The following is a 27,435-nucleotide window of genomic DNA, read 5'->3' as shown; positions in this document are numbered from 1 at the left end:
CATTCAAATGAGCCCTATCACGTTATTCTAGGACTACTGGATCGACACGATGACCCCTGGGAAAAAAATTAAAAAACAACAAATAAACACGCATCTGTGATATTTCTCGCTGAATCTGGTGGTTTGATTTTCATTAAGATTCTATCACTTTTAGGGGTGTTTCCCCCTTTTTTCGAAAACAAGACAAATTTTTTCAGGTTCGTAATGTTTGATAGGTTAGACTAAATTTGATGAAATGATATATGTGAAATCACCATAAAAATCTGATTCTTTTGGTGTATCTACTGGTATCAAAATTCCGTTTTTTAGAATTTCGGTTACTATTGAGCCGGGTCGCTCCTTACTTACAGTTCGTTACCACGAACTGTTTGACAGAGCGCACGCACTGTTAACCAAAGGGTGCAGGAGACATAGCATATGCAAAGTTGGCTAAAAGCCTAAAATGAGTCAAAGACAAAGTGTACGCTCTGTCAACCAATGGGATTAATTTGGTTTTGGAATATCTGGCAGATAATAGTTTTCTGAACTAATTATATTCCTCATTTACAGATGTTTGCCAAAGTTCTTCAGCTGTAGCTTTTTTTTTCAAAAATACCAGTTCCGGAAATTATGATTTTCTTACTGTTTGTTAGGATCCTAATACGTTACTTCAGTCTTAGAAAGGGATAATAATTTCCACTTTTTGAAGTTCAGTCTTGACAAGATATAGACAATGTATTAACACTAGCGACTTTTACGCACTAAGAATTCCGAAAGTTGACCTGCATGACTTTTGAACTTGAGAATTGGAATTCCAGGTATTGCAGTTAGATAGTGAATCCTGGTAATCAGACTTAGAGTCATGAAGATGTACACTCCAGAGCCTCAAGGTTGGTTGCCCCTTACCAATATTATATATATATATATATATATATATATATATATATATATATATATATATATATATATATATATATATATATATATATATATATATATATATATATATATATATATATATATATATATATATATATATATATATATATATATATATATATATATATATATATATATATATATATATATATATATATATATATATATATATATATATTTTATATATATATATATATATATATATATATATATATATATATATATATATATATATATATATATATATATATATATATATATATATATATGTATATATATACATATATATAAAAGAAAAAAAAAACAAAGGTGGGAGCTGTTCATTTCAGGGAATGTAGTCATTTTTCCAATTCAATCCATATTAGAAAGATCAATTCAAAGGTATAGAATCAGGCTTTTAGAATGAGTTAAAAAAAAAAAAAAAATCCGTTTTGGAACTAAAGTCTGAAGTCGGTAACTCACGAACTTAAGGATAAACTACCAAGATGAGTGAACAACATTATTTAAACCCTAATTGGCTTAAAAAAAAATGTATCAACCTAAAAATCTAGCAATACCTATAATTTGTCAAAAGTCGCAGGTCAGATATGATCCAAAAATCAATTGGCCAAGAGTGGAAGAGTGGAAGTCTAATAATAAAAAAAAAAGGAATTACCTGGAATGGATCCACTAATGAAGCAAGTTTGATATTTTGCTTGACTGTGCATGCAAATAAATTTCGGAAGAGAGGGTGACATATTCGAAAAAAAAAATGAGCTGACTGATGTAGAATTAGGAATTATTAGTTATAATTAAGTATCATTAGGCCAATCTTACAAATTTCGAGACATCAAGAGGGAAGGTTATGACGGGCTTTGAAAACCTCTACTGCACACTTACCTCTAAAGAGCCAATTCTGGCGAGTTGCATCTTGAATTAGTATTTTACTTTTGCGAAAAAACAATAAATCGAAGAATCACGCATATACTATATACAAGCATGCCGCGTGCGGAGTGCCAGGGACGAAGTGAAGCACGGTTTCCTGGTACTGAAGATTAGGCTAGCCCGATGGGAATAGTTTTAAAGATCTTCTTTAAAAAGAAAGATTTTAGAGATTAGAGATGAGAGAATTTAAAGAAGTTAAATCTTTAAATTTCTTACAAATATCAGGAAATTTACACCCTTGAACTCTTTGATCTTATAAAGAGGGGGGGCTAACAAACAGTTCCCTTTAAACTTTATGAAAGGTAAAATTTTATAAAAGGACTAAGCTTTCTAACTCATAAAATTGATTCTTTAGTTAAGTCCCTCTTTGCCCTCTTTTAGTAAGTCTGCAACAATGCACTCCAAAATAGGTACCAATGGGATTCGAACCCATGATCTCCTGCTTACTAGGCAGGCGCTTTAACCAACTAAGCCATGGCGCCTTGACTGCATAGATAGATAAAAAAAATGGTTTTCAATATATATTATCTGACCAACGTTACTCCTTGTGAAAAAATTTCTGTACAGCATACAAATATAATATAAAGTTCCATTCCCATTCTAAAGTAACTACAACAAAAATTATATATTAGTACCGTGATGATGTTCGACTTGATGTTTCTTTGAAATCTTTGTTTATTTGTTAAAAATTGGCTTCAAAGTTCAAAGTATACTTTTCCTTTAATTTGTTTTCATAAAGTTCGCGTGAAATACTTCCGCCGTCATTGCAAATTAGAAGAAAAAAAAAGCAGACCAGAGATTGAGAAAATAATGTGAAAATTCTAAAAAATTTCTCCAGAAACCAATTCCCTTTAACCAATAAACTAATTTCAATTCCCTATCACTTGTATAAAAGTGAATAAAGTCATGTTGATGAGACAGAAGCCCCCTGGCTGAATGATGCTGCCTTATTTTTTACATTTTTGTTCTGAGATTTCTATTATATAGCATTAAAAGTGCCAATTAGACGAGGTTTGCCCCCCCCCCCTGGAATTCAGCTTATAGGCGCCCATGGATGGAGTGTTTTAAGTATTCTTTCTATATTTCAGGTATTGCCTATTTCTTAAACATTTATGGTGGACAATTATTAAAAAAGATAAAGTATTAACAGTATCTAGATTGTAAGGAAAATGCTCCCTCTATGTAATTTAGTTGTCAAGAGCAGCCAATCTTGAAATATGCCTGTTCATTTTCTATGTCCCATCAACCATATGCTCCTTTTATTTATTTATCTGTTAATATAAATAATGTTAACCGCAATGCTTGCGATATAATGTGAGAAGAGAAACAAAGCCACTTTATATACATTTTAGGAAAAGAAAGCCAAAGTTCAATAAGCAAATAAGCACAAAAATAGTAAAAGTCTATAAATACATTTTAATATGTCTTGTTAAGATTCCTAAGAATATTACCCATTTCCGAGTTCCAGGAGAAGGCTTGGAATATTCAGTTTCTTAATCCAATAAATTTCAGCTGCCCTGACGGCCAGAGCTTCATTTGTACTTTACCGAAATGTTTTTTTTCGAGCAGTGTGGTTTTTATTTGTTGAAACAGACAAAAAAAGGAAAAAAAATCCCCATAAGACCCAAGGTTATTGAAGAGATATAAAGAAAGTAGAATGACTATTTAATGTATTATGATGTTCATTCTTGGAAAGCTCAGCAATTTAGGAATTATTAACACAATACACGAGAAAAATTTAGAATATATTTTGTACTCCGGAAAGGACAAATGAAGCTGTAGCCTTCGGGAACCTTAGGGGACGTTAACCCTATTTTTGTTTGTGGTTATTTTTGCTCTTTTTAGGTTCGAATTGATTATTCATTGTAATTTCTGTGCGTTTTGGGTCTCTTTCATTTATTGAGTGTTTTCTGGTCATTTTAACCTTGAATCATTATTTAATTTTGCAACCTTTATTGTTTGACTTAAGCTCCAAGGCACCGGCATGCAGTGACGATTTTATCGGCACATTCTTTATATCCCCTAAATTCGAAACCCTAGCTTCACCCCTGTCTATACTGCTGAAGCCATCCTGACCATCGTCCTGCTAAAATCTCGAATGTAGACGAGCATTGATCAACTATTTTACTATAAGAATCTAATTGTATTATAATTTTATTTTGAACGCTTGTTTGCTTAAATAAATGTATTTTTAGCTCACGTATTAAAAAAACAAAATTCAGATTTGTTTCTTAAAAATAAAATTAGGCGGTAGAGAATGCCCTTAGCTGCTCGTTTGATACTGCAGATACACCTTTTTGACAACATGCGTGTACATAGCGTCTTTTGATTTAATTCAGCATCCTCCTCAACATACCCTGAAAGTTTTACCTTTATACCCTTAGACTTTACTGAAATATCGCAGATACGCTCTTTTGACAACCTGGATGCACATACTGTCATTTGATTTGCTTCAATACACACTGAAAGTTTCAAATTATTAGCTTTAGCCTTACCTGAAATATTGTGGATAGACCCTTTTTGAAACCCGGAGGCACGTAATGTACTTTTATTTAATTCAACATCCCCCTCAAAGTTTCGAGTTAATACCCTTAGCCGTTACCCAGATATTAAAGATATGCCCTTTTGACAACCTGGATACAAACGTTATCTTTTGAATTAGTTCAACGTCTCCCTCAACACACCATGAAATTTTCAACTTAATATTCTTAGTCGCTCAAGACATATTGCATATACACCCTCTTGACAACTTGGATGTCATAGTGCCTTTTGACTAAGCTCAACATCCTTTTTAACGTTCTTGAAAGTTTCGACATGACACTTTTAGCCGTTTACAAGATACTGCAGATGCACCATTTTGACAACCTGGATGTGCATAGTTCTTTTGTTTAATTTCAACATTTCCTGAAAATTTCAACTTAATACCTTTAGTCATTCCTGAGATATTGCAGATGCGCCCTTTTGACAACATTGATGCAAAGAGTCTTTCAATTTAGATTAATGTGTCCTGAAAATTTGTACTATCACCCTTAGCCGGTCCTGGCATATTGCAGGTACACCCAAAGGACAACTTGGATGCAAATAGTGTCTTTGATTTACTTCAGCATCCTTTGAAAGTTTCAATTAAATACCCTTAGCCGTTCCTGAGATAATGCAGATACGCCTTTTTGAAAAACTGGATGGACATAGTGTTCTTTGATTTAGTTCAACACCCCTCCTACATTCCCTGAAAGTTTCAACTTTATGCCCTTAGTCGTTCTAGAAACATTACGAATTATAAAACCTTTATTAAACAATGGACAACTTGAACAACTTATAGCCCTTACTCATGGGGATGTTGCGGGTCATGTCATCCGTAGAGGCATAGTTATCTGATCATCGACATTTTTCGAACAAAATTGACTGCCTCAGAATTTTTATCATGTGTCTTTGGAAGGTGGGGGGGGGGGGGGGGTTAAAAAGGAATGATAGGGGGTTACTGACCCTTCAGTTACTATTGCCTCTTAAAAAAAAGTCAGAATTTTCAACTTCCAACTGAACGAGTCCCATCCAAAGTTTCTGTGACAACTCCGTCAATATAAAGTGGCCGGAAAAAAGAATAATACATTGACGCCACACTGCTGTTTACTTAGGCAGCGGTATTGTGCTGCCTATGAAGCATTCAGTTTTACCCCCCTTCTTCTTCTGACGCGTCAGAAGAATATTGATACCTTGACCTTGATAAACAGATACAAAGTAATAATCAAAGCTAGCGCACTAGGGTTGACTAATTGAAGAGTGAAAGACCTTCCTTATTTTTTTTCACTTGCAACTTCGTGTCAAAGGTGGTCATAGGAGTGGTGGTCATGCGATCCATGGAGTCCAAGGCGCTAGGACCGCGAAATAATGGTAAATTTCCAATTGTTGACAGGTATAATTTTGGATATTTTGATAATTGTTAGTGAAAGGGCTAGTTTCAAGACTTTGATCCAATGTCACAAGGATTTACGGGAGCAAAAAGGACGCAAGAGGGGATGTGCTGTGATTAGCCTCCGATCACTTTCAAACTTTAATAAAACCACCTGAACTTTTTATTTTCAAACGACCTCCCAAGTCTCTATAGCCATCGTTCATATAGGAAGTGGTTGGAGTAAAAAGCAACACATGGGGGACATCATTCAGAACCAAGTCAATGATTTTGCATTGATTCTGAAAACAGTGTGTTTTCTTTTTCTTTTTCCGAAAATGGATTATTTTCTTATATGCTAAAAGCTCTGGATGCAACGAAAACGGATATTTCGAGAAGACAACTGCTTCCTTTCTTCAACAAAACCAGAGAAAGTTCCAAAAAATCAAGTTCAGATTTTCTGACCAAAGTATAATGGTTACAACTCCTACACGGTCAATCCTGTTGCATCAAGTTTTGTTGCATCTCCAATCAGTCGTTCCTATTGAAGTCCTTTTTGCTGAAAAATAACTAGTGTAAGGCATGGTGCAACAATGAAATTAAATGGCATTCAGCACGTGAACATTCAGGGTTATCAGTGGAATCAAGGACCCTCCTTCTGTTCTGAGCCGGTTCAGGTAAGAAAATATCTTTTATTAATATTGGTTATTTTGGCAGTACCATTTTTTCACGATTCTTTTTAAAAGCACTTCTTCGAATTTAAGTATATGTGGAGCAAGAAGAAAAGTCTTGAACGGTTACTTTGTCAAATACAAATTCTTATTTATTCACAGCCATGACACCTTGAAGCAGTCATATGCTTTTCCTCCCCAAATAAATCGACCAACTTTGATCTCAACTGTGTTACTTTCAATATGTTAAAATTACCAGATTTATTTCTTATTTCCAATTCAGATTCTGGCTTAGGTTTTCACCACCAAGACCTGTGAGCAACAAAGGTAGCAAACCGATCCTTGACCAGAGGTTAGCAAATTAATTAACCTATCTAATCAGTATTTAAAAAAGTATCTTCATCGTGTTTGATGCCCTGAAGAGCTTTAACCACCACCAACTTATGTAACTCCAAAACAGTAAGATGCCCTAATGAAACCACTTCTCTATCTCTTCTTCCTTATCGAAGAAGTGACTCGGACATTAGGAGTTCTAAATTAACCTCTACTATTTGCATAATAAACATAATTCTGTTATTAAAACATTTAATCAATTTATTAATTAAAGCTTCTGAACAAAAAGAAGAAAAAAACACAAACCCTGCATAATACTATTGATTTATTCAAGCTCACATACAGAAAATGAGAAAATAGATACTATTTAAATATGAACATTCAGCTTTGATAGGCTGCTGGATGTGATAAAAATTTATTACCAACAAGGAATGTGACACCACCTAAGAAAAACAGATAATACAAAGTTTCGAACATATTCAATTGGATCCAAAACCAAGCATAGAGGGCAAATGTGGCAAGTAAACACAAATTGAACCCAATTGACCAAATGGGAGCTGGGAAGTGCATGCTTGGTCCAACAAGTCGCAAAACCTGTAAATAAAATAAAAAAAGTTGCAAAACAAGCATCATTAGACGTAATTGCGCAATATAAAAAGTATCTCAAGTCAACATAGTCAAATGACAAATAATGAACGGAATACATCTTTTTCAGTCCTCAATAGCCATTAAATAACCACAAGAGCATATTTTTGTAAAAGATTTTAAATATTCAAGAGATGAAATTAAGCCCAGAATTAGCACCCACTTTCCCAATGGTAGGGTTTGTATGTACGACAAATATTGACTTGGACCAAATTTAGCATGTCAAAATAAAAAATAATTAGATTTACGACGCCAAGACAACGTGTAGTGATGCAGCAACATTCGTTTACACGTTGTCGTCGAAAGTGTTTAGACAGCAGCACTTTTGTTCAATGTTTTCGGCGTCTATTTAACATTGTACCTTTCAACCTTTCAAAACGTTCATAACTGTAGATCCAAGGAATAAAAGAATGTGACGAAATCTCAAATTACGATGTTTATTTTGAAAATCAACTTTATTTTCTGTTTTCCGGCACCCAATCAATGTAACTTTTTTAATTTACGGAAAGTTTTCAACTTGATACAGCTACTGCTCTAAGTTATGCAGCTAAACTCTCTTTTATACAAGTCCTGTCTCAGTTTCCCGATGGTAAGCAGAAAATTATTCAGGCAGAAAATTATTCAGGTGAGCCCAATATTACTTCTAGACATAAAAGTGTTGTAAAGTCTTCTCAACCCAAAGTCGAGTACTAAAAAATCAACTTTGTAAACTAAAGACCTTCACAGATCCGGAAGAAATTTGAACTTCGAACTATAACAGTGCTATACATTCCAAAGCATAACTATTATTTCTTGAAAAATAATTAGAGCTATATTTCATCTCGTCATATTGATAAAAAATCCTAGTGTAATTCTGGTTCAAATAAGGTGCAGCCTGTCTACTGTTCCGCCTAAATGTCAGAAGCATGGCGGGGGGTTTTGAGGGTGCTCAGGACTAATTTTGTTCTCCCAATTTTCACAAACTAAAATTTCTTAGAGAAAATCTGCTTGACATTAAGTTATCAAACGAAGTTATCAAATTTCGTGCAAATTTGGGCATTTTCACGGAGAAAGTACATGAAGCTTGGAAGTTGCATACACAAAAAACAAGAGATTAAAACCGAAAATGGGATTTTATAAGGACAATGAAGATACCGGATGCATCAAAAACGGATATTTCGACAAGAAAACTGCTTCACTTCATCAGCAAAATCAGAGTAAGTACCAAAAAATACAGAATAAAATAAATGAAAAGACAAAAACAAACAACGTGGATATCAAAATGAAACAAAAGCCCAAATGGGAAGAATTAAAAAGCTATCAACGCGGAATAAAATAACAGAAAAAAAAATCAAAACAATAAATCTAAATAAAAAAAGGTCCAAATCTAACGACTAACGATGTCCTTAATTAGAATCTAGAGAAGCGATTAAAAAAAATGAAGAGAAAGAAAAACGAAACAAAAAAAGACGAAGAAAAACAATTGAGAATATCGATAGTCGTTGGATTTTGGGTGAGTGGCTGACTTTTTTGATTTAGGTTTATTGTTTTGATTTTTTGTTTTACCTGTTATTATATTCCACGTTGATAGATATTTTATTCTTCTCATTTGTGTTTTTGTTTCATTGGACACAAAAAACCCATCACGCAATGTTCCACGCAATCAACCTAGCATCTATCCATATCACAAGCAGAATTTACAAATTACAATTTGTAATCAAGTTTTATAATTTACAAGACAATACATTCACATTGGTTCAAAATGTGTAAAGTTTATAGAGATATGACTGCCATATAGAAGTAAATTGTACAGGAGCATTTGAATAAGTGAAAAGAGGTAAGATTTGAATAAGTGTAAGTTGCACAGGAGCAATTGAACAAGTTAAAAAAGAGGAGGAAAAATAAAAGTGAGAAAAAAAAAGTCTAAATGAATTCTGCACTCATTAAAATATATGACTAGATTTCTACTCCACTTGCTCAATAGCAAAAGTGGGCCATCAAATCAGGAACTTAGAAAGTCAGGTGAAGGCAATTTTTATAATTCAACTCTTTTGGCCGAAACACATTGTCTAATGCGAATGAATTTTTGTTTGGCTAGGCCTAGACGGTAATTGTAACCATTAATTTTAATTGTACGTCTTAATTGTCATATTAAGCCTTAATTGTAAGGTTCTTTGAAGCGGCAATTGGAAAAAACATTGAAAATTGCAATACAATGTTAGTGATAAAGAGATGCTACATACTACCTTTAAATCTCTAACCAAAGCTGCCACCCAACGTCAATTTCAGTTCAACCCTTTTTCGCTTACTGGTAAATAACGGAATACTGTTCAAAACAACATATGCGTATCCAGTGATGAATACAGAAAAAATAAGGCAAAAGAACTCATTATACTGCATCATTTAAAGGGGCAGCAATAATTTCTAAGAAAAAGTAGTTCCACCCATTATTTGTTTTTGTCAGACAGTTTTGTCTGCAATTCAATGGCGAAAAAATATGATGACTAATCTAATGATCAATTCAACACCAGTTCCATGAGAAAGATGAAAAAAACAGAAAAATCTAATATATATTTAAGAATAAAATCCTTAGAATTTGTTTAAGAACCTTAGAGACGAAATTGTAAATTTGAAAAAATAACAAAAATAGAAACATTTACGGCCTCTCATTTCACTACTTCTTAAAAAGTTTGTCCTGAGTTTTATACTCTTTTGACCAAGAAACCGCTGAAGATATGATAAAAGACGAAAAATACTGTCAATTTAAAATTAATTAAACTTACCGTGAAAAGGAAAACAACAAAGAGACCAACGATAATTGCAGTGAAGACATTTGAAACAATGACAGGCGGTCGTTTTTCAGGCTGTCGGAACATGTGCTGAAAAAGTATTTATATATATATATATAAACTGAGCAGTTTAGATAGCATAAGCAGCAGTGAAAATAAAATAAATTACACGAATATATAGTCAGCTGTAAATGTTACTTATTCTGAGTTCGACAGAGAACAGTGTCAGAAGTTTTTTGTTTTCTCATTACCCACTTTACAAGTTCACTTTGAACTGCCGAAATAATTCAATTTGATCAAATTCTACATACAAAACTCTTCAAAACCAGCCCTATTTATTTTATGATTAATTAAAAAAAAATTTTTCCAAAAAATAAGTTTTTCAAAGAAAAGTAAAGAACTCCATTAAACAAAAAATTAGGAAAAATAAAATCAAACAATTAATCTACCAAGCGTGAAACTACCACAAATCAGCATCGATAAATAAATGAAACCCAAAACGAACAGAAATTACAATAAATAACCGAGTCAAACTAAAAACGAGCCGAAATTAACATAAGTTGGGCGCAAAACCCCTATGCCTTTCCAAGACCACAAAAAAATTTGCACTTTACTGAAAAAAATTTAAATGTTTTTACTTTTATAACTTTAATAAATCAAATAATATTAACACTTTGATTATTAAATATCAGTATATCTATATTAAATTGACAATGCACATTCATTTGTATTTTTTTCAGTAAAGTGCAAATTTTGTCTGGTCTTGGAAAGGCATAGGGGTTTTGCGCCCAACTTATGTTAGTTTCTACTCGTCTTGAGTTTGACTCGGTTATTTATTGTAATTTCTGTTCCTTATGGGTTTCATTTATTTATCAATGCTGATTTGTGGTAGCTTCACGCTTGGTAGATTATTTGATTTTATTTTTGCTAATTTTTTGTTTAATGGAGTTCTTTACTTTTCTTTGAAAAACTTATTTTGTGGTAAAAGTCTTTTTAATTAATTTCTGTTCGTTTTATATTGACGTAGTCTTTTCAGGCAAAAATGAAATAGTACTTTAAATCTTTTCGTTTTCTAAGACTTGATAGTTTGGCCTGCGATTTGTATGCTGGAAAAAATTTTCAGCTATTTTTAACAACATACACCCTTTTATAAATCTGGACACAAATAGTACTGTTTAATTTAGTTTCATACCTCCTCTAGATGACCTGAAATGGAAAACTTAATACCATTCACAAAAAATCAGTTTACTGTCTTTGATAGCTTAGATACACTTACGCTTTTTTTGTTTGGTTAAATTTTAAGAGCAGAAATAGCCCCGAAAGTTTGAACATAATACCCTCAGTCGTTCCTGGGATACTGCTGAGATGCCTTATTGGGAATTAGTATTACCACAGTGCAATTTGATTTAATCTTAAGGCAACAATTAGTTTTTAAACATAATGGGAAATGGGAGGGTGGGGGTGGGAGGTGGGAGTGGAAGGGGGATTAGTTGCCCTCCAATCACTTTCGACTATTAAAAAGGGCATCAGCCTTTTCTATTTTCAATCGAATGAGCCCTTTTCGAAGTTCCCACGACAACTCCTTCGATACGAAGTGCCCTGGTCTAAACAACAACAACAACAAAAATATCACTAATCACTTTCGACTATTGAAAAGGGTACTAGCCCTTTGAATTTCAAATCGAATGAGCCCTTTTTCAAGTTATACGACAAAGATTTAAATAAAAACCTTATATGCCCCCAGGGCATAACTTATTTTCTATCTGGAATTCAACTACGCTGAACAAAATGGCTATCTCAAAATTTTTATTGAATGTGTTTGGGGAAATGGTGGGCGTGGGAGGGTGGGGGTCTATTTTCCCTCAATTACTTTCGACTATTAAAAAGGGCACTAGCCCTTTGAATTTCCAATCGCATGAGCTTTTTTTGAAGTTTCTATGACAACACATTCTATAAAAACCTTATATGCCCCAAGGGCATAACTTAAAACTCTTGCCCTGAGGGCTGTGGGGGAGTATCCTCCTCAAAAATATATTATCTATGTGGAAAGCAACTATGCTGAACAAAATGCCTATCTCATCGGGTTTTTGTAAGCATCTAATGGGCGTAGGGGGGGGGGCTAGCTACCCAAAAGTCCCTTTCTCCAATTATAAAGGGCACTAGCCCATTTAATTTTCATTCTTATGTGCCTTTTTTGAAGTTTCTACGACAAAGCCTTCTATAAAAACCTTATATACCCCCAGGATATAACTTATAATCCTTGCCCCGAGGGTTGTGGGGGAGTGTCCACCTCAAAAACATATTTCTATCTGGAAATCTACTACGCTGAACAAAAAGGCTATGTCAAAATTTTGATTGGATGTGTTTGGGGGAATGATGGCCGTGGGGGGGGGGGGCTGTTTGCCCTCCAATCACTTTCGACTATTAAAAAGAGCACTAGCCCTTTGAATTTCCAGTCGAATGACCTTTTTTTTTAAGTTTCTACGACAACGCTTTCTTCAAAAACCTTATATGTACCAAGGGCATAACTTAAAACCCTTGCCCTGAGGGCTGTGGGGGAGTGTCCTCCTCAAAACATATTTTCTATCTGGAAATCAACTACACTGAACAAAATGGCTATCTCACAATTTTGATTGCATATGTTTGAGGAAATGATGGGCGTGGGGGGGGGAGGGGGCTAGTTACCATCCAATCACTTTCGACTATTAAAAAGGGCACTAGCCCTTTGAATTTCCAATCGAATGAGCCTGTTTTGAAGTTTCTACGACAACGCCTGCCATAAAAACCTTATATGCCCCCAGGGCATAACTTAAAACCCTTGCCCTGAGGGTTGTGGGGGAGTTTCATCCTCAAAAACATATTTTCTATGTGGATATTAACTATGCCGAACGAAATGGCTATCTCAAAATTTTGATTGGATGTGTTTGGGGGAATGATGGGCGTCGGAGGCGCCTAGTTGCCCTCTAATCCCTTTCGACTATTAAAAAGGGCACTAGAACTCTCGATTTCCAATCGAATGAGCTCCGTTTTGAAATTTCTACGACGACCCCTTCCATATGAAGTGCCCTGCTCTAAAAGAAAAAAAATAATACATAGTACATTGTGCCAACATCGTTCTTATATGCCCTCAAGGCATAATTTAAAACCCTTGCCCAGAGGGTTGAGGGGGAGTGTCCTCCTCAAAAACATATTTTCTATCTGGAAACCAACTACGCTGAACAAAATAGCTATCTCAAAATGTTGATTGGATCTGTTTTGGGGGATGAGGGGCGGGGGGGGGGGAGGCTAGTTGCCCTCCAATCACTTTCGACTATTAAAAAGGGCACTAGCCCTTTGAATTTCCAATCAAATGAGCCCTTTTCGAAGTTTCTAAGACAACCCCTTCGATACGAAGTGCCCGGGTGAAAAAAAAAACATTTTGCCCACATCGTTCTTTACTTTGAAAAAAGCGACTAGAACATGTTTCCCTTATGCATAACATATTTATGATTAAATAATTCATATTTTCATATTTATGATTTATAACATATTTATGATTAAATAAAAAAAACGACATACTTCATCGAATTTTTCATTAGCCTTTAAATTGACGAATTTATTTAATAAAATACGTTTCTATCCAAATGCTTGTTTATTCATGACCAATAAAAACAGACCTAAAATTATGTTTGACGTTTCTGACACACGAGGTGTACCCAAAAGGACCACGGTAAAGAAACGAACTTCCCCAAGTCTCCCCTTTCAACATTACACATATATTTCAATACATAGCATAGCGTATGAAAAACAAAATTGCTATAATGTGCAACCTTATGTACATAAATTATTCCTTTAGCATTATAACAATAACTTATCGCCACATAAGCCACCTTATACCAGGCCAGCTGCGGACGCTTTATACACCTTACTCTATTTTGACCTTAATCATTTGACCCTCTGAATGAGCCTTCCGCACCCCTGATAAGGCAAAAAAAGCCTATTGCTCCCCCTCCCCCCAAAAAAGAAAGAAAGAAATAGTACTGATAGCCATTAGGTTATAGGTGCCCTCTCGGGCTGAAGTATTTTGACATTGTGCTTACTCATCTCTTTTTTTCCTTCGTAGAAGAACCTTCCTCGGTGATATCAAGGCGCCCACCATTGTTTTTTCTACCATCTCGAAAACCCCAGCCAGCAGCTTTAGGTAAACCTGGCAGGCAACACTCAAGCAAGAGGGAGGAGTTATCCACGACTCACCACCCATCAGCAGCAATCGTCATCTGAGCTCAAAATCGGTAATAGCAATAGAACTTCTTTCTCACACCTTGCATTGCTCTTCAAAGGATCTTTCTTGTGCCACGACCGGTGCTTCATATGCCCGGAGGGTTTGAGCCCCCCCCCATCCCCCATCCAGAATAATTCATCCAGGTTCGGCAGTGTGTTCCACAAAATACCCTACTTCATGGTCAGACGCTGGACAGGATAGCCAGTCCTAAATGGTGACTGAAATTAGCAGTAGTAGGCCCCTATTTTTGGCTAGTAATCTCAGAGATATCTCCGGAAGAATGGCACCACCTCATACTTAACAACCAGGGTTTTTTATTTTTACCGTGTAAACTCTAAAGGCTTAAATATTTTATTTCAGCATGGAGAACTGCTATGGACGCACGTAAAATGTCATTTTCAGCAAAAATCAATTATGAGAGGTGTGCTCGTGGAAACTGCAATTTCTTATGTATGCCTTTTGCAGAGAATGCAATAAAAAATAGTTGAACCAAGAATAAGTCTAAAACGCAAACCCCCACCCAAAGGATAAAAAGAACAATATTTTGTATTTTCATCTTCCTTACCAGTTGATTACTTCACTTGATATAAGTGGTTCATTTCTTTCTTTTTACGGACAAATTAGTGTTTTTAACGTCAAATTCAGTGTTTTTGCTGTAAATTGGCAATACTTGTTAACAAAATTATACTAGCAAATATGCAACCCAGCTATCAATGAAGACTTGATGAATATATTCTTATTTTCATTGGATACCTTTTATATTAGGTGTCAGAACAATTTGCAAAAGAGGAAAATTCCTATCTTTTTCTGTTCTGATTCAACATTAAACCAAGAGAGATTGCTGTATATGAACTATTTTAATTTTTTTCTTCCAGTCACCTATATCATAAATCTTAAGAATATCCTTGTAAATGTATAACATTATCATTTTTGTTCTAAAAAATGTTCAATAGAATTATGATAATGATACCTCAACTCAAAATGTTCATAATTAAGTGATCAGTTTTGAAGGAATATCAGCTCAAAGAGGTCCAATCATACCCGATGAAAACATAACCCACTATATATATATATATATATATATATATATATGGTACATATATATATATATACATACATATATATATATATATATATATATATATATATATATATATATATATATATATATATATATATATATATATATATATATATATATATATATATATATATATATATATATATATATATATATATATATATATATATATATATATATATATATATATATATATATATATATATATATATATATATATATATATATATATATATATATATATATAGAATATGATTTATTGGCTAAAATAGCACAAAAGCTAGCATAAGCACGTCAGAATTACCATAACAAAACAAATGTTATGTGATAAACATAAAACAAAAAATTGAATCAATAATAAAACAGATGTCAGGGGAAAAGTTATATCAATTATTAAAACAGGAAACAAAATAGGGGACAAAAGAGTTTTTGTACCTCATGGTCAACATTTGGGGATACAGGTCCAGCCAAACCTTCATTGTATGTAGTATAGGCCGTCCCCAGAATAATTTTTACTGCTCTTTTTTGAATACTTTCAATTTTAGAACATTGGTCTTTGGTCAACCCAGGGTGCCAGACAGGGCAAGCATATTCCAAACAGGGTCTTATATAAGAACAATAAATCATTTTAAGGTTTTGGATTTATATGGAGAACCGTTTGAGAAGGGAGAAAGATTTAAGGAGAAAACAACCTGAATTAAATAATTGGTAAATGTGGGAGTTCCATTTAAGTTCGTTGTCCAACTGCACACCAAGCAGTTTAACAGCTTTTGAATTTGGTATGCAAAGGTACTTATTGATAGGGAGTATATTTTTAGAAAAAGAGAATAACATGAAACTGCTTTTGGGCATGCTTAAGTTGAGTTTAACATTGTCAAGATCATTCTTTAAATTATTAATTAGTGAATCGAGTCTAACATTCAAAGTATTAGATGTTTGACAAAGGTTCAGTAATGTCAAATCATCCATAAATTTAAAAGTGTTGTCAAAACTTGGTAAAACATTATTAAAAGCCATCAAAAATGCTAAAGGACCTAACCTAGCCCCTTGAGGTACTCCACAGGAAATCAAGAAAAATCCTGATGAATCCCCATTAGGGAGGACTACTAATTGCTCACAGCCAGACAAAAATGTAGTTAACTTAGGTAAAACAAAATCTCTTGCACCTAAAGCCCTTGCATTATCTATAACTGTCTAATGATCCAAATTATCGAAGGCTTTACTAATATCAGCAAAAACAGCCTCAACGTAGGAACTATTCAACTCAAGATGTTTGAAAATAGTATCAAGTAGATAAATTAAGCAATGCGTGGTGCTATGATTCGGCCTAAAGCCAAACTGATTTGGGTTGATTTTATCATGAATATCGTCAAAAAGGAAATGGTAAATAAAACTTTCAAATACTTTGGAGAAAATGGAGGGTTTTAGATATTAGTCTTAAGTCAGAGGAAACTTTTGAGATATTAGTTTTTGGTCTAGGAGATATGATAGCTCGTTTAAAACACACGAAAAATACCATCTACAAAACATTGGTTAAAAATAGCAGTTAGAGATACACTTAAATACTGTGCACATTCCACAATCAATTTGGTAGGGATATTACCTTGGTATACTGACTTATTTGTGTCAAGAGTTTCGAGTTTAAGTTGGGTCTGATGTATTTCAATCACAGGAATGTCACTCACTGCACTGTTGGCCGGCATATGCTGGAGTGGCGGGTGAATTTTACAAATTGAAGCAAAATGATCATTTATGACATCCTCACCCACTGGGTCACCATTACTGTCCAGTAAGAAAAATTTTGAAGAGACCTTTCCCATGAGATCTTGGACACTTTTGTGGAATTTCTTAGGGTCCGCATACAATAACTTATTGAGCACGTGCGCACCATGCTCCTTTCTTGCTTTACAGATTTTGCTAACAACGATGTTTCTAAGCTTTCGAGATTCTTGGAAAAATCCTTCCTTAAAGAGTTTATCTTGTTCATTTATTAGGTACAAAATTTTTTTATTTATGCACGGTTTGCAGTTAGATTTGTGAGTAAAATTTTTCACTGGAAAGGTGTCACAATATAACTGGAAAAGTTCCGCTGAAAACTTAGAAGCCATTTCATTACCACTGGTAAAACATAGGATATTGGCCCAAGATTTGGAACTAAGTTTTAATTTGAAATGGGCAACCTTCTCGTCAGTAATGGGTCTATAAGAGTAACTGATAAATTGCTTAGGGGGAAAGGAAGATAAGGGGGTCCAAAAGATGCATAGATGGTCACTTGCTCCTAATGGAGGGGCCACTTTGGGGACACAGTAGTAATCTACAATGTTGGTAAAAATCAAGTCTAGGGTTTTATCACCGCGAGTAGGTGACTTGACCACTTGATCAAGCCTAAGAGCAGAGCTAAGCCACTTTTGGTCTAGCTCATTAAAACCATCACATAATGTAGTGGCAGTATAAGGGTACTCGCAGCGAATTCAGTCAGTATAATACTGCAGATATGCCGTCAGCTCCTCCTTTAATCCACTACGAGGAGGGTAATTAATAATACAAAAAATCATGCAAGATACTTGTTTTGGATGGTTTTTGGGCCAGGTCAAAAGCAAGATAACTTCGTTTTTGGAGTTGCTCAATATTTCATAAAATGAAATAACCATATTAGTAAGGGCAGACCGGCAAAAAAAAGCAACTCCTCCATCATTAGATAGAGGGATAACATCTTTGTCTAACCTAGGCTTAAAATGGGAACCATAATTTGGAATGGAACAAAAGTCTTCAGTTGCAGACCATGTTTCGATAAGGCAAGCAATATCTATCTGGTTTTTATCAAGATTAATTTGAAATTCATTCATTTTATTTACCAGTGACCTTACATTCGCTAGAAGGATTCTGGGAAATGTGTAGGAGGAGCAGCAATGTATCAAACAAGGGTTTCTTGATTTGTTATTGTAGACTTGTTGTAAGTTCTTGGGTTCATTTGATGTAAATAACGGGACTGAGGAGATGGGCTGATTTGGCAATTTAAATGGGAGGGAGCTGGAACGTAACATGGAGGTCTTCTGATTGGGTTTGTTCGGTGCTTTTGATAATTCGGATTCCTGTCGCTTTTGAGGGCTGGTGGGAACAGTGGGCTGGTGTGGCGAACTTCGTTTTTTGGCTGCTCAATATTCATAGTGATAATACACGGGAGAAAGTTTGACAGTTGATGATAACTCTTTCAGGTATTATTAAAAAGTTTTTTGAATGCGCCATAGCCATGATTCAAATGAATCCGGTCACAAACAAAACAACGACCACTTCCAAACTTAAAACAAACTTTCTGGTGTAATAGTTGGCAGTCAGAGACTTTACACTCACCCCCAAAATTAAAACTCTTGCAAACATGTAGATATTTACATTTTTTGCCTTTTTTTGCAAATATCATTCCAGGCGAATTTGCATACACCCTTATGTGTAGTCAGTTCATGACCGCTTATCTTGATTGACTTGACCTTTAGTTCGCATTCATTAGTATTCAACTTCATGTTTTCAAGGTCAGATGAACTCTTATTTATGTTATCCCCAAGGTAACTGAACTTTTGAAAAATACAAGTTTGTTTCATCACTTCTTTGTTACAGGAAACAATTGCATATTTATCCGGGTGGGATTTGTCATTGATAATTTCGTGATTTTGATCCTCATTAGTATTAGAAGACTTTTGAGGGGTATCACTTAGATCCGACCTAAGATCTATGACAGCAGATACTTCCTTGTTTATTCATTTTAATTCATCTCTCATTACTCTAAGGGAAAGGAGTGATAAGTCTCATAGGGGATTAGAACAACAATTGTCACAAGTAGTAGTTTCCGTCTGGCAGGAGGCATTAGATTTGTTGGCTTCGAGGTGGTCATTATTACTTGGAAGGTTTGGAGCTAGAGGGGGCGATCGAATTTCCATCACACTGTTCGCCTGGTCATTGCCCGATAGACGACGAGGGGGAGTAATTGGGAGAGGCTGGGGTTGACTGGAATAAGTATCAGCAAAAGTAATTACCTTTTTTGGACTATACTTGTTTAAACTATCCTTTTTCACAGAACAATCTAGGTATAGACAACTTTTAGTCCATTGGAAAAATTCAATTCCAGCACCATTGTTCGTGAAAATATGATTCACAGTCATTGCATATCAAACAGTTTAACGTTGCCCTGCAGCAACAATCGGGGCATACTCGCCTAGTCATTCTTGGGGTTTTGGATAAAATTAAGTTTAGTCTCTAATTGAGTCCGAACATAATCCTTTTAATTCACACCTGTTCAAAAACTGGGATTTAATCCTTTTAAAGAATAAATATGTCTTAAAAGGTCAGAGACTGAATAGCAACTGTATATATACATATATATATATATATATATATATATATATATATATATATATATATATATATATATATATATATATATATATATATATATATATATATATATATATATATATATATATATGTATATATATATAGTGGGTTAAAAATAAATTATTATTATTATGTAAAGATAAAATATATGATTTTGTGTACGATGCGAGTTTTTTTTTTTTTATCTTAATTCTTGCCTAGTCCCTTGCTCGAAGTTCTGAAAGTTAATATTTCGGTCCCAAGTTTTCAGTAGTCAATTTAAACCCAAAACCTACCTTTATCTCCGGCTTTGGTGCATACAAGCTTTCATGGGCTGTTCCTTGAACCACTTCAGTAACTGAAACCTTCACAGAGGCTATATTCCATTTCAGAGCGTTGACGGCAAGAGAATCACCAACAATGAGATCGACTTCGTATACGCCAGACACACCGCCAAAGTCTTTTTCTTTAACTTTCAAGTCCTTTTCATGAAACAACACAATATGAGTTAATTACTCTATACATATAATCCATAAATTTACCTTTCAAGGTCTAGTGGTAAAGAACCTTTGATGTAAAAAAAAAAAAAAAGTCATCTGAATCCAAAACGAAAAAAAAGATTGAAGAACAAGGAGTTTATGATATATATATATATATATATATATATATATATATATATATATATATATATATATATATATATATATATATATATATACATATATATATATATATATATACAAACCAAACATCATACTTAGCAGGTTTTTTGCCTAACAAAAAGCCCGCTACGTAGGCCTTTGTCACCTCTTTCCATCCACAACCTTTTCCCATCTACTCCTCTCCACCTGCTAGAGTCGACAACTCGGGTCTAAGGCAATTGCGGATACGCCATTGCTTTGCTCGGGTGCTGGTCTTTTCTTCAGTGAATATTTGGGGGTTTAAAAAAGCCTCTAGGCCTTCTCACGGTTTCATGATTACTCTGCAACATTTTCATGTCACCAACTTCACTAGCTTAGCATATTGTTCAGCGTGTACACTGTACAGTACATAAAATATAAGCGATTGTTATATGTTATATGGAGTTGGAACATATAAAAACATGAAATGACATGATTATATCATGAAAAACCATAAGTATATAGATTCTTGCCAGGTTAGTACCTAGTATTCCTCATAACAAATTTTTCTTGTTGGAGTTTCCCAGATTTGGGAGTTCTAGATAAAAGATTGCATATATGTGCCTTTAAAAAAAACCACTAATATTATCTTCTATGTTTTGCGATACAGCAACGAGAATGCCCTTAAGGACACGCTTGGGAGCTTTTGAGAGGTTAATCAGAATACTTGACAATCTAAAAATTTACTGCTCTTGTACAATAATTAGGAATAAAAGGCCTATTATCCAGAACTGCTAGTTTTATTTTCTAGGAAGGAAAAGCAGAAGATAAAAGGTGAGAACGGCAGAACGTATGTCTTCTTCTAGCATTTTACTTTACGAAAAACGCCAAAGGAATGATTAGTTTCCAAAGAAATGTAATAATACAGTCGACTCTTGATAACTCGAAATCCTAAATATCTCGAATTATTTTCAATCCCCTTGGAAAAAACTGTCAAGTCGAAGAAAAAACTATGCATAACTCGAAATAATTTTGCGGTATTTTACCACTGTAAGTGGAAGTGACCAGAAAATTACCTCTATAACCCGAAATAATTTTGCGGTATTTTACCTCTGTAAGTGGAAGTGACCAGAAAATTACCTCTATAACTCGAAATAATTTTGCTGTATTTTACCTCTGTAAGTGGAAGTGACCTGAAAATTACCTCTATAGCTCGAAATTCAGTAGATAATTCGTCATTTGACTTTCATTTTACCTCCACAAGTCAAAGTTTACCTCTGTATCTCAAAGTTTTTTCAACGAACCTCTGTTAGTCCAAACCTCGGTATGCTGATGCAACATCTCAACTTTACATTTATTAATTAGGTTTAACATATTTTTGTATCAGATTCGGTTAATATTCAGGTGTCTAATTCCTAGGAAACTAAATTTATTATTGACATTTGAAAGTCAAGTCTTGGTATGTCAAGTCTATAATACAATAATAAAGTTATTCTTAACTTTGTACTGGGTGTAGGGAGGAAACTTAGCGATTTTGTACCTCTGTAACTCGAATTTCATTTGGCTTACTTCTATAAGTCGTTTACCTTTATAAGTCGAATTTTATGTAGAATCAGCTCTATGAGTCTAACTATGCATAAGTTGAACTGTACTTAACTCGAAGGAAAATCGTCGGCCCATGAATTTCAAATTAGCGAGAGTTGATTGTAATAATAAAAGTCCGCTCTTCATAAAACCTTTGAGTCTTTTCTCATTTGAATCTCAACAACCTTGAATGTTTCACAAACTTTCGATCAACTCTACTCCAAATTATGGAATATGTTTTGTGAAATTCCCCCCCCCCCCCAAATTACCACTTTAAACATTCGTTTGAACAAATTAATTTTTCCATGTTTGATAAAAAAAAAAAAAACAAAAAAAAAACTTTCTAACTTTACTCATTATAGTTCAACTTGTCTTCTTCAGAGGAAACGTTCAAACATTAAAAAAAAAACTCTCCACCGCTGTTTTCACAGACTTCATGAACAGAGCTACCAACAGCCCATACTGGAGCCTCTTTATATTCAAAATTCCGAGTCGCAAGTATGTTAATAGCATTTCTGTATTTATAAATTCTGCTTATGATCAATCCATCTTTAAAACTGAGCAACATATTGACGATCGTTAACTTTTTTGAAAGCGACTACAAATCTCAGTCTCTATATTTATTCTTGTCACCCATTCTTCATCTTTCTTTTATGCTCCTTGTCTTTTTCCCCTTTCATGTTTTTTCCAGTGTCTTTACACAACGTTTATCTTTTGACTTACCATTTCTGCTTTATAGAGTTCCTTAGTGTACCGCTCAGCAATCAAAAATACTTCTTTTTTGGATTCTTCATGAAAAAAACGAACAAAAGCCTGCTGAGGAGTGAAATTATCTCCCGAGTCTTTTTCATGAACTCGAAATTTGACAACAGTTCGCTGATGGACGTCCAACTCCAGCTGAGTCTCAAGCTTGGCGTGTGGTTGGACACTAGACAAAACAAAAATAAGCTACAAAATGGTTATATAGAGCGTGCTAAGAATAGCCATATATTACTCTTACAAACATTAGGATGATTACTGCATATAAGTTTTACATTTTAGTAGAAGAATATTGACTGTTTGAGTTGGTTAGAACCGAAAATCACAAAAGCTTGTTGGAGTGAAATCATCTTCATTATTTTTCAGAAGCTTACAATTTGACAAACTACCACTGACGAAAGTTGAATTTGAGCTGGCTTCACAGCTTAGGAACAGTTTGTGAAAACATGACAAAAGATAAAACAGATTATCAGTGACTAGTGATTAGAGTATCAGTGACTAGTGAGTTCAGTGACTAGTGCTCAAATCACATGTTATAGTCCCCTTAAATTTTAGATATTTCACATGCTGATCAATTATCTGCGTTACGTAGGTACCAATCTCCTGGTTCAATGCCTTCGGCCGGGAGTGCAATGCGTGTTCGGGGGCAAATCATCCGACGTTTCCCGTGTTTTTTTTCCTCAAATTTCTCCAGGCACCCATTTAGAGCGGGGTCGACACCGGCTGGACTTACCGAGTCACACCTTTGATCCCCGTTCCATACCAAATAGCGAGCGACACCAAGACTCGAACCCCTGACCTCAGGTGTACGAGCAAACTGCAAAAATGAAGTTCTTGGTTCCTACTATTGTTGCTAAATAAAATGTGAAACTAAAAAGTCATTCTTTTAGTGCTTAATCTGACTCTCATGACTAAACGCTGGTGGCACCATCGACAGCATAGTGTTACGCAGTTGTACAAAAGGAAAAGTTAAGATAACTTCTAACACGAGCATCTCGAACAGCACAGCAAGAAAAAGTAAAATCTAAACAGCATAAACATCATTAGGATTTTACTCAAAAACGCTTGGCGTACACATAGCATTTCTGAAAAATTTTAGCATCAAGACAAATAAAAAAAAACTAATTAAAATACCTTCAGGTATTAAAATTTTCCTGGTAAAGAAATGTGTGTTTTTTTTCATCAGATTTGGAAATAACAAACATAAACACAAATTGAATATAAAACGCATTTAAAAAATAAAAGTGAAGAGTGATTTAAGTTAAAAGAACCAAAAAGGCCTTATTACAGAGGGGCTATCAAGCTCGTCAGCCATCTCTAATTCTAAATAAAATATATAAATAATTTAACAAACTTATTTTGGCTAAGAATAAGAAGCAGGTCCATAAAAGAGAATAGGAATCAGCATTGGGCCAAACTGTGGTTAGACTGAATATGACAGTCAATTACTATTTAATTCTGAATTAAAAAAAGAGTGTCACATTGTATAAGTTCATGCAAGTAGGAAGACAATAGTTTACCTTTGTCAATAAATATTACAACATCCCGACTGTATCCAGAAAAAAACAAATAAATCAAAGTCTCAGAACCACTCGAGCATATCGAGAAAAATGCTGAAGCATAGAGGCAAAAAATAAGAAAAACAAATTAATAGCAAAAAAGAGAGATGAGCAAGACAACCAATTTCTGCACTTTTAATCCTGAATTTGAGCTGCAGAGACACGTAATGTCAGTAATCTCATAAAAAAAATCTTTACGCACATATTCATAAGCTAAACAGAAATCATACAAACAGCCAAAGCATTAATAACACAAAGAAAAAAAGGACAAAAAACCACACGAGCAGCGGTAACACTCTTGGGTCTTTCAACCCAGATTTTGGATTATCTACAATAAATTGGAATGTAGATTAAAACCTACGAAATCAAGTTTTTTTTCTATGCAAATCATTAAAGGAATAGACAAAATTCCTAGTAAATTTCACCGGTAAAATATTCATTAGAAAATATTAAAAAGTGTATTATGATAATAGTAATCATGATCGTTACTCTTTCAATTGCATTTCCAAGTGCAACATGATTCTGAAAGTCTCACAAACTTCCAGTTATTCCTTGCATGCTCTCAAATCAATGTACAATTTTTGAAATAAACTATCAGCCATCGCGTCTTAACGCCCCCCCCCTCCCCTCGAGACAGACAAATGAAAGATATTATGCTTAAAATGTTTCAAAAGAATAGTAGAGAAGAGCTACAGAACGTTTTGCTCTGAAAATTTACCCTAAAGGAAAATTCGCCCGCAGCTTATTTTGACAATGTAAGGAAATTGCCTATTGAAACTTGACCCATTGATAAAATGATAAAAGCAGCTTAATGAATATGGGCAAACGTTTTTTCTATACCGGTATCCTAAAGAAACAAATGGAGGTAAAATAACCAGAAGCTATTGTTCTTAAGCGGGGAAAGAGAGTGGAGACAGGAACTTGAAAGCAGCTTTAGATACTCTAACTTGGGTTGCGGATCTTTTCCAGAAAGCTTTCAAGGGAAAGAGGAGAGAAGTTAAAAAACACCCTCATGGATCCTAATTTTATCATAATAATCAAAAAGGGACAGATTCATTAATGCAGCATAACAATTTTTGTTTCGACTAGAAGTAACTTTTTCTTTTTACTAAAAAAAGGTCATTCTTTTCGTGTCTTAAAATTTTAGAGCCACTTAAAATCTTTGAGGAAGCTATAAATTCACTCAAACCAAGACTCTGAGAAATACAATAATGGCCAAATGGCTCCTATAAAAAGAAAGGACATTATCATAGATGTTATATTGATTTGTGATGATGAATAAAGAATTGAAGAAGTAAACGAAGAAGAAACAGATGTGAATTCCAAATAGAGCTGACTAAAAAAGTACTTATTACAAAAATACATTGCAGTCCCAAGCACTGTGGTGTTATCTATCCACTTTTTTTCTTCGTGGAAAAACGAAAAAAAAAATCAGGATTACTGGATTTTGGTCACAATCTTGGTTACATATAAACTTATTGGACGGAGCACTGGTCAAGTTTTCTTCAAACTGAAGGGATTTTGGCGATAGTTCAAGAAAGCTAGAAAAAAATAAACATCTTGCATTTTAATTAGCACGATAAATTTATTTTTCCAGTACACAAGACCGACTTCGCAACAAGCAGAGAAATAGCTCCCTGAAATTCAATAGGCTAAAAAGTTTTTTATATAAACTGAACCTGTCAGAAATTGATGAGTTGTGCCCCTGCAACATCAAGCGTGTATGCGAATATATTTGACGGCTTACGTTGTAATTTATGTGTTCCATGTTTTGACTATATTTCAGAATGAAATTATTTGTGAGTCGCCAGACACGGAATACGGAATATATATTTTTTTTTTTGTATTTATCTAGGTCTAGATATATGTTTAGTAGATAATGATTTTTTTTCGCCACCACCACCCTCTACCGTCACATAACGTTTTACCGTAACGTTTTACTTCCTGGGAACAGCAATGTCCTGCATATTGAAAGTCGAAGGGTTGATTTTTCCAGCCAGTTTAATGAAAGGATAAATAGAAATTTAGATATTAATGCTACTGAGATTTTCACAGATGAACCATCAAGGAATATTTTTAAAGAAGGGACACTACCCTTGCATTGTGATAGGGGCCATTTTGGCCTTAACATTTTTCATTTGAATTGTCAGGGATTGAATTCAGCGCATAATTTTTTATCGGAATTAATAAATACTAATGTCTTTCAGGTGATCGCTTTAACTGAAACGTGGTTAAATGATTATAACTTGCAATTACTACATATCCCTGGTTATAATTTATAGGCAAGGAATCGAGAGTATTACCAACATGGAGGCCTAGCAGCTTATATTCAGGCTGATTATAAGGTTTCAATAAGAGAAGATCTCACAATATATAGAGAGAAAGTTTGCGAGTGTTTTGTTCTAGATGTTACTAGAGAGAATTTGAACTTGTTATTGTTGTAATATATTGAACTCCGTAGAGCCTGCTCCATCACTGTATGGAGCGAATTGGAGAACAACTAATAGAAATCCATATTAAGTCTATGCCGTATTATATTATGAGGGATTTTAATATTGACCTTATAGATCAGTCATCTGCTAGCACTGAATATATTAATAGAAGTTTATCTAATGGGTTTCATCCTTGTATAAACATCCCTACAAGAATTACGGGAACATCAGCTAAGCTTCTGGATAACATCCTTTCTAATGTACCCTTGAATCTTCCCAGGGTCCTTATCAACGATGTATCTGACCACTTTGGAGTTTCAGCTAGCTTTTGAACTGTCACGAAGGTGGTTAAAGGCAAAAAATCAAGGATTCAAGTGATCAGTCCAAATGCGATAGTACAACTGAGAAATGATATAGAAAAGGTGGATTGGTACGATGTTCTAGGCGAACTTCAAGATGCAAATTCAAAGTTTATTTTATTTTTTGAAAAGTTGCAGAGTTTGATAAGTCAAGTAGTCATATTGAAACCGTTAAATAGAAAGCACTCAAGTAAAAAACCTTGGATTAGTCCTGTGATTTTGAAGCAAATAAATGTAAGAGATAAATTGTTTAGAGCTTAAATAATTAAC

The 27,435-nt window shown here is 34.2% G+C and overlaps 1 protein-coding gene and 1 non-coding gene across 2 annotated transcripts in view; both read right to left on the bottom strand.

Moving 5' to 3' along the window:
* Positions 1-2,250: 2,250 nt before the first annotated feature.
* Positions 2,251-2,324, bottom strand: TRNAT-AGU (transfer RNA threonine (anticodon AGU)). Its single transcript has one exon. It is a non-coding gene; the product is annotated as a tRNA-Thr (tRNA).
* A 4,648-nt stretch (positions 2,325-6,972) lies between these two features.
* Positions 6,973-27,435, bottom strand: part of OstDelta (oligosaccharide transferase delta subunit) — a 56,307-nt gene continuing 35,844 nt past the window's right edge. Inside the window, exons 8-11 of the mRNA XM_089094015.1 lie at positions 22,780-22,984; positions 20,149-20,334; positions 10,140-10,235; positions 6,973-7,326 (exon numbers count right to left, since the gene is read on the bottom strand). Of these exons, the coding sequence (XP_088950141.1) occupies positions 7,114-7,326; positions 10,140-10,235; positions 20,149-20,334; positions 22,780-22,984 (700 nt within the window). The 3' untranslated portion in view covers positions 6,973-7,113. The remainder of the gene's footprint in view (positions 7,327-10,139; positions 10,236-20,148; positions 20,335-22,779; positions 22,985-27,435) is intronic.

Source organism: Artemia sp. Qi Xiang Cuo, chromosome 9, assembly GCF_049724085.1.
Source record: "Artemia sp. Qi Xiang Cuo chromosome 9, ASM4972408v1, whole genome shotgun sequence".
Taxonomy (NCBI): domain Eukaryota; kingdom Metazoa; phylum Arthropoda; class Branchiopoda; order Anostraca; family Artemiidae; genus Artemia; species Artemia sp. Qi Xiang Cuo.
This window is presented reverse-complemented; position numbering and strand designations above follow the sequence as displayed.